At 50.4% G+C, this 8318-nt stretch overlaps 1 protein-coding gene across 3 annotated transcripts in view; it reads left to right on the top strand.

The window, feature by feature from the left end:
• The first annotated feature begins 713 nt into the window (after nucleotides 1-713).
• Nucleotides 714-8318, top strand: part of EEIG1 (estrogen-induced osteoclastogenesis regulator 1) — a 38021-nt gene continuing 30416 nt past the window's right edge. For all 3 annotated transcript variants that reach the window (XR_008469276.1, XM_054220579.1, XM_054220578.1), the window contains exons 1-2: nucleotides 714-951; nucleotides 2340-2976. Coding sequence is in view for 2 of the 3 variants with exons in the window: in XM_054220579.1 (XP_054076554.1) it covers nucleotides 2831-2976 (146 nt within the window). In the remaining variant the exon portion in view is untranslated. The remainder of the gene's footprint in view (nucleotides 952-2339; nucleotides 2977-8318) is intronic.

Below are 8318 nucleotides of genomic sequence, written 5' to 3'. Positions count from 1 at the left end.
GGGGTGTGCCGAGACAGGGCCTCCCTCCCGCTGCAGGACAGCCAGCCCAGGCGCTGCTGGTCAGCCTGACCCACGGCCCGCTGTGTGGTACCTGGAGGCGCAGGATTGAAGACAGGGTGGCCACACCACTGAAGAGCAGCGTGCCCACAGCGCACGGGACATACCCGTCGGAAGGGATGTCACAGGGAGCTGCTTGGGCAGAAGGCAACGGGACAAGGACAGGGCAAAGGGTCCTGGCTGTCAAGGGTCTGCGTTGAAGAGGACGCAGAGACCACACCTGTCGGAGCTGCCTCTCCCATCACCTCAGGCAGGGACACCTCAACACCTCCAGGGGCCGAGGCCTGCCATGCCCTCAGGCAGCCCGCTCCAGCCCCACACACTCCAGTGCCAGTTCGGGGCTGCTCGGCCTGCGGAGGGCCTAGGGGACACAGAGAAGCGGGAAGGCGCTAAAGACGCCCCAGCCCGCCAGCAACCCGACTGCCTAGACCTCCCTCCCACCGCTCTCCCCGCTGAGGCCGTCGCAGACCCCCCCACTCCCCGCCCACCCCCTCAGCCAGGAGGCGGGCCTTGCTCGAACCGACAGCCTCCGCCTCCAACCCCCGCGCCTTCTTCCCCGCCCCCGTGCCGGACCAACCAATAAAAGCCTTTCTGTGCTCCTCCCGCCTCCTTGCTGCTGGCCCAATCGGGCGGCGCCGCTCTCGCGCTCCCTTCCCCCCTCCCCGGGGAGGAGGGCGGTGGAGGTGGGTTACGTAGTGTCGGATTGGTATTCCCGAAGAGCGGCGGTGGCGTTGCTCTGCCTTGTGGCTGCCTGCGCCGGTGGCGTAGCGGCCGCAGTTGGCGTAGTGCTAGCAGAGGCGGCTGTGGTGGGGAGCAGCGGTGGCTGTGGCGGCCGTGTGAGGAGAGGGCAGGAGGTGCGAGCAGGGACCGGACCGGGCCGGGACCGGGCCGCAGGTCGGTGGAGGGGGCCGAGAAGCGGGCTGAGATCTCCCGACGGTCAGCTCGTGATTGGGGGGCCGGGAGGGGGCTGAGACCTGGCTGCAGCTTGGTGCCTGGGCTGGGAGGGGGGCAGAGACCTGGCTGCAGCTTGGTGCGTGGTTCGTGGGGCCAGAGCTGGGCTGCGGCCCAGTGCATGGCCGCTGGGGCTGGGAGAGGGGCTGAGACCTGGCTGCAGTTCACTCTGTGGTTCACAGGGCTGGGAGGCAGGCTGAGACCTGGCCATCGCTCAGTGCATGGCTCAGAAAGTGAGCTGAGACCTTACCGCAGCTTAGTGTGTGGCCCAGGGGTACCAGTGGACGGGCGGTGACCTCACCGCAGTCCAGTGCGTGGTCCACACGGCCCAGAGGTGGGCTGAGACCTGTCTGCATCTCAGTGCATGATCTGGGGGCGCTGGAAGGCAGGCTGAGACCTGGCTGCAGCTCAGTGCAGGGGCAAGTATGGCTCATGGTAGGGTCCAGTGGTGCGGAGTAGTCACCAGTCTGTCCGCTCACTCTGCTCTGAGGTGACCGCAGAAGAGCGGGGCCTCTGTGGAGGTGCCCAGGCCCCGGTGCAGTGGGCAGAGCCGGCTGGATTCACCCGGTGCCACCTGAGCGGGAGAGGGGCTCTAACTGCACACCCGTGCAGGCAGCAGGAGCTCTGCCTGCCTTGGTTTGCCATCATTAATTCTCAGTATCAGTGAGGATTGTTTACTGCCCAGCGTTCATAACCTCGTCCCCTTTAGATGCTAATCTTGGTCTCCCTGGCCTAGGTGTTGCGTAAATGTGTAATGAAATTACTGTCTCCAGCCCCAAAACTGAACTGTGGGGCATGGCTTGGTGTGGACCTGGTGCTGGGGAAAGGCAGCATATTCAGTGGGCCTGTCTGTTGGACAGGCGGATGACCTGATTCGGTTGTTACGCTGCGTAATCTGGAGCAGACTGCTTTTTTTTTTTCCCCTCTGTGCTGCTTTCTCCATTTATAAGATACAGGTGCTAATGCTTAGGGCTGGTTGGAAAAATAGAAAAGAAACAGATTTTTGCATTTCTTGAGACAGCTTTGCTCATTCTTGTTAGACTACATGTTAGATGACTCTTGCTCTGTAAACTGCTTCTGAAGATGATGGGTGAAAATAGAGCAGATTTTTATTAGCTGCTTTGCAAAACAAAAATTACGAGGGGGATGACAACAGTGAAGCTTGCTCTAGGCAAAAAAGGGAGAGAGGATGTTGGGGCCAGGCTAATTGGGGCCATACCTCTTAAGACTGGTATGAGTCTGGGCTGAATATTACCCATCCAAACAGGTTTTAGAGGAGGAGGAGGAGCCCGAGACTGTCTGGGACTAATTTACTCATTTCCCTCCCAAAGGCTGACCCAAAGACCTGTATCAAGGAATTGCACAAGAGGAGGAGACAGAAACTGGAAGCTCTCTGAATGTGCTGCCTGAAGACTTACGGCTTCTTCGGAGACTCAAGATGACTTCCCAGGAGAGATGCCTTCTGGAGGGGTTGTGCTGAAGACGGAGCACGGCAGCCTCTAACTGGGACAGCTCCTGCTGGTCTGGAGCTGAGACCAACTTCTCTCCCTCCCTTTTCCCTTGGAGATGTTGCAGAGATTTAATCTGACCTCTTCCTCCTCACCTGAAGCCTGCCGTGGCGATGATCCCACAGCCAGATCCGACCACCAAAGAGAAGAGAATTGTGCATTTGAAGCTGGGCCATCGTTGTAACTGAACTGGAATTTACTCCCTGCTTGCGCGCCTGGGACGAGTGCTGTTCCTCTGCTTGTCTGTGTGTGTTTTGAGCCGCTCCTCCCTGATCTTGTTTGGAATTCCTGGGCTTTCCACGCTGAATTTGCCCATGGCTTTCCTGATGAAGAAGAAGAAATTCAAGTTTCAGACAAGTTTCACTCTAGAAGAGCTGACTGCTGTCCCCTTTGTGAATGGGGTTCTGTTCTGCAAAATCAGGCTGCTAGATGGAGGAGACTTTGCTAGCTTATCTACCAGGTAAGAAGCTGCTTGCAGACTTGCTTCTTGGCCATGCTTTTTTCCCTGGTTATTCTTCACTTGAGCAGTTTAGCATATGGCTACCACTTGCCTACCCCCGATGGGATTTTAATAGTTCTGTTGTAGGGCCCCACATGCCACATCATTCTCTGGAGCAGTGGAAGGACGTAGCTGGAGAGCTCAGAACCTGGGTGGTGTTGGCTGATCGGAGCTGGACTGAATTTTTCAGGGTTGTGGGGCGGGAGCGCAAGGTCACTCTCCTGAGAGAGACAGGGGTTTGTGGATTAAATCCTCTTCACACACACCCCCCCCAACACCTTGCCTATGTTCTCACATGCTATTTTAGACCCTGTGCTATGTGGCTTTCATGCCCAACTTGAAACTCAGCTCTGTAGAAAACTGTATCTAAGCAAATCAACCCTCCCCGACTTTGCTCTCCCTGTTTGCTTCCGAGTTACTGTTCTTGGTAAGAGTGGAAGTAACTTGCTTTGCATTGCAAATTGCTGTGCAAGGAAAAACTGCTGCCTGGAGTCAAAGTCAAAGTTGTCAGTGTTGAAGACAGTTTATCTCCTTGAACTAATGCCATTGCATCTCCAAGTTTATAGCTGCAGTATTTTCTTTTTAATGTGGTCCGTCATATTGGTATCGTTCTGCTGCACGTGTTGTAAGGTTGTTCTGCCATCTTTTATTGGCATTTCTCTGACTCCTTCAGGCAGGTCTGTCCCCACTCCTGCTACTAATTGCTAATAAAAACTTGCTTTGTTTCCAACTATGCACGTAGATTATCACCAGCAGTATGCAAACACGAATTCCATAACAGCCCGGACTTGCTTGCTTTCTGCCTCAAGATGTGAAGGAAGCCTTCAGTGGCTTTCAGAACTTGTTTTTTTGCTTTCCTGAGTGACTGCTCAGTTTTAAAGGTATGGGATTAGTTTGTGCGAGCTGTTAACTGCTTTATCCCAGAGCTAAAGCCTGGTTTGGTCTGGTTTTCCTCTTTGTGGTGCTGCACACTGAGCCTTCTCGTCTCAGGAGAGAAGATTTTATTGGGCAAGCATAAAGCATTTCTGTCTTGCAAATACAAGTGGTAGGGCATTGATCAAAGCTTGGTTTTAATTCCAGAGGCATAGTGCAAACTCATCTGAAGCCCACAGAAGTCATGGGCGTGGAACACCTCCAAAAATGGACTTTGAATTAATTTCTCTTTTGAAGAAAATCTATCAAAAGAGCTTTTCCTTACAGTGTTCTCCCCTGAGGCTAGATCCTTGGGTTTGGTGGAAGCAGCTTATCTAAGGAATTCAAACAGTATGTGAACTTGGAAAGAAATTAACCCCTCTGCTTCCTGGAGTCATAATAAAATGAGTTGAACTGGAGGGTGTCTCAGGAAAAGCCTGTGCTGAGACATGTCGATCTCCCTCTCCTTTTCGTCCCTGAAAGGAGCTTTGAGGAGCCATCGCCGGGGTTTGCTGATGCTGCCAGCCGTTTGGGTTGCATTGGGTTGTTTTCTGAGCTGGCTGGGGTTCAGCAGTTCGCTCAGCACGGTGCATTGCAGATGTGTTCCAGCAGCGAAATGATCTGTAATTTAAACCAAACACATACATTACTCTCAACCAGCTTGATTGCTTATAAACGAGCAAAGGGGAAGTAGGCTGTTGGGTTTGCCACCTTTCCCCTAACCTGTCTGTACCCTAACTGAAAGCACATGGAGACCCGTTCCTGCTTGAAAAGTTATGGGTCTCAGTAGTATTGAGTCATTTGACCTTCTCCAAATATTTTCCCCTATTACAGTTAGAGAAACTTCAGGAGGGATGAATTTCCAGGAACGGTGAGGAGAAGAGTTACCGTGCGGAGAGGCTCCTGGATCATGCCTTGGCTCTGCCCTATACTCCTCTAGTCATTTCCATGACCTTTTTGATACTCTTTGGATCGGGGAAAAGATTAAAGGGAAGGAGGTGCTGTGTCCATATTGTGTTAGAAGTCTGTACATTATTTAGTGATTGTTTCTCTGAAATCAACCACTTCCAAAACCAGTTGTGTTTAGAGTTGTAATGTCTGTCAGGTCATCTTATGTGAGCTGCTCATGTAAAAAGTCTGGTGTTTGCTCTGCAATCGATTTGGGCTTCTTCTGTGGTCTGTGGCAATAGAAGATATGCAGCCATGATCGCGCAGACCAGTAGCTCTCTCTGCCCGTGAGTTTTCTGCGAATTGAGCTGAACAAGGTGTCCCATGACATTTGGAGTCTGTAAACAGGGTGAGGGGGGAAAGGTAGGTATAGGAACCCTTCCTAGGACACACTAAATCAGTTTTCTTAAACAAGGATTCTTAATCAAGGATTAAGTGACCTATGATGTGGAAAGAAGAGTGTTGTCTGAGAATATAAGAATCTCCAGAGACAGATTTTTCATGTTATTTACAATAGAGTTACTTGGCAGCTTGTGCATGTCTGTGACGAGAGGTGGGGATATGATATCTCTAATGAGTTGCTCAGTGGCACCAGGTTAATTTGCCCTGTGAGCGGAGCAGAAGTGGGAGGCTGTCCTGCCAGCTCCCGTTGGCCCGTCCCTGTCCCAAGTCCACTTCAGCCTGGGTTACAGGTCCCTGCTGCAGCCCTGTACCGTGGGTCTGGTGGGACAGCCCCTGGGCTGCGAGCGGCTCACACCTCCTCTGCCCGGGCTGGGGCAAAGCAGCCTGGCTGGAGGGGAACCTGTCTGAAATCCATTAAGACTTAACGCTCTTAGGAATTCAAGGCACTCTGGAAAAGGTCCAGGTCCTGTCAGCACATTGGGCTTTGGGGATCTGCCTCTGTTGGGTTTTCTGGTTTGTTTTTTTTATTCTTGCAGGCAGGTACCCTTTTTCCACAGTTGCTGTGCTCAGGCCTTGCATTAAACCATGGGTATTTTAGTGACTAAAGTTGCAGCTGTAAATACCTTTTTGCTTGTTCTTTCCCTTTCCTTTGTAAAGTCTACTTATGCTCTGGTGGGGCTTCTGAGGATAAGACTCACCTGTTTCAGTCTACAGTGCTCTGCGTGAAAGGCATCTATTGTCTGTGGGTTTATCGCCCTCCTGTTGGATTACGGAAGTTGGTCTTCTGAAAATGCATCTGAGCCAGGTGTAGGCCAGGCACATGCTGTATTTCCCTATGGAGAAGTACCGGTATATTCCTTGAATAGTATTAATCCAGATACTTAAATAGCACAACCATCCATGAATTCAGTTGCCTCCCAAGTATCTTTAAAAATAGCAGGCACAGAGCAGTAGGGATGTATTCATGGCAACCGTTTTTGTGAAGCAGATGGGCTGCTGCGTTTTGTACCCGTTTGAAGCTTTTTGGGGGGGGCGTGTGTCTTTGTTCCTAGAGAGATGATACGATAAGCTCATCAGGAGGTTTTGGATCCGTGTCTCAGTGCAGGCAAGAGCCTGGATGACCAAATGAGTGCCTAAAGCTCCAGGCTGATGTAGTTTGTACATGTACATCTTTGGGTATTGTAAAAGAGGAAAACTTGATTAAATTCCGCCCCCCCCCCCGCTTACAGTGTCAGTTAATGTTGAGTGACAGCCAGATGCTCTTTACCTCGGTGCTGATTGATTTCTGGCAGTGTGTTGGCAGTGAGCATTGCCGGTGCATGATGTGAAGGAAGTGGAAAGCCAGGTGTTATCCACAGACTCCTGACACTTCATCCTACGTTGTTCTGTTAGCGTGCCAATGGCTTTCACTCTGGTATTTCTGGATTTGAAGGAAGGGATTGTACTCTGAAAGCCCCTGGCTGACTCTAGAGGAAAGACTGTTTTGCATGAGTTGAGAAACTTTGACGGCATTTCCCACCTTCCTTGTTGTCTTCTGAAGCCACTCAGACTGTATTCCCTTTGGGACCATGCCTTTCCAAGCCCATGTGGCATTTCAGCTTGGTTTTCTGATCCTGGCACTCCTGCACCAATTTGAACCAAAGAGTATAGTCTTCCACAGCCCAGCAGCTGTTTGCGTGCAGGCTCAATCTGGGCAGGCTGACCCTGTTGGGGTGGTCTGGCCTCCGAGTATTTCAGTGCCGCAGCCTGAACCGAGAATGTTCTTAGCCTTGCAATTTTTAATTGAGTAAGTGTGAAAGGCCGTTTCCTGCACTACATGCTTCTTTTTGCCTTTTTTTTTTGGTGTAAATCTGCATCCAGAAAGCCAAAGTGGACTGAGGTCAGCTTTTGTGTAAGTATGGCTTTGTCATCCTTATGTAGGTACAGGCCTAAAGCTACTTGCTTTCCTTGGCTGGCAGGATGCAAGGCATCATTATGTCTTAGTGGTACACACCACTTTTTCACTTCTGTAGGATGTAAGTAAAGGGGGAGAAGCATTGCCCTGCTAACGCGGTGGGTGATTCAGAAACCTTTGTGAAGGGATGTGCAAGTCCTACCAGCTCAGAAATGCAGCTGTGTCTCAGTGTTGAGAGTCGGAAATCAACTAATTTACTGTCTTCACGTAAATAGTCACTGTGCCTGATGTTACAGGATCCTTCAGGTAATTAGTTCCACCACGTTTGGCTCTTTAATACTGGAAAATTATTAACTGTTTGGTTAATCAGAGACTAAAGGTCTGATTCATCCCAGTTGAGATCTAAATCTTCACCACCATCTGCCTTAAAAGAGGTAACTAAATAGTTTCTTCTAGAGTCAGTATCCCCAAGAGGGGAAGAAAACGAGCTGTAGTGAAAGAAAAGGCTGAGTTCTGCCTCTTGATTTGAGGTGGATTGCCAGGGTGTGACAGAGGAAGGAACTTGGTTGTGGCTCTAAACTGGTCTCCCAATTCCATGTCTTAGGGTGATGTGTGCTTGCCTCTATCCTCTGCTAGAGCATGTGGCTATAGCCACATGAGCTATAACGTATTAAAAAGTGCTTTTGTTGCAAACATGTCTGAAAACGTAGAGCTTCCCTATGTATAAACATATTCCTAATATATAGATCGAGAGAGTGAGTTTTAATGCCCCAGAGCAGCTTCACATGCTAACATCTTTCTTTCCTGGCTGCAGCCTCAGGAGTGGGCTGGGGGTGTTAGTGGAGGAGGCATTTGAATACAGCGTCTAGAAAAGATTTGCAATAAAACATAACCTAATTCGAGATAATATTAAGGCATAGTACCTGCACTGCTTGCATTCTGAAACAAATATAGACAAACTAGACAGCAAAGATGAGAAAAAGGGGTTTCATTGCAACAGTCTAGCTAAATGTAGGTGAAAGTTGTGAGAGCAGAAGCTGTGCATGAGGATTAACCTCTGGCAAGTTGAGTGGTAGGAAAAGCGCAAAAGTGATACAACACTGCGAGGTCCCTGGCACAAACTGTCTTAAGCTGCGCTTTGAATTTG

Source organism: Rissa tridactyla, chromosome 14 (assembly GCF_028500815.1).
Source record: "Rissa tridactyla isolate bRisTri1 chromosome 14, bRisTri1.patW.cur.20221130, whole genome shotgun sequence".
Taxonomy (NCBI): Eukaryota; Metazoa; Chordata; class Aves; order Charadriiformes; family Laridae; genus Rissa; species Rissa tridactyla.
The sequence above is the reverse complement of the archived record's forward strand: the minus strand, read 5'-3'. Positions and strand labels throughout refer to the sequence as shown.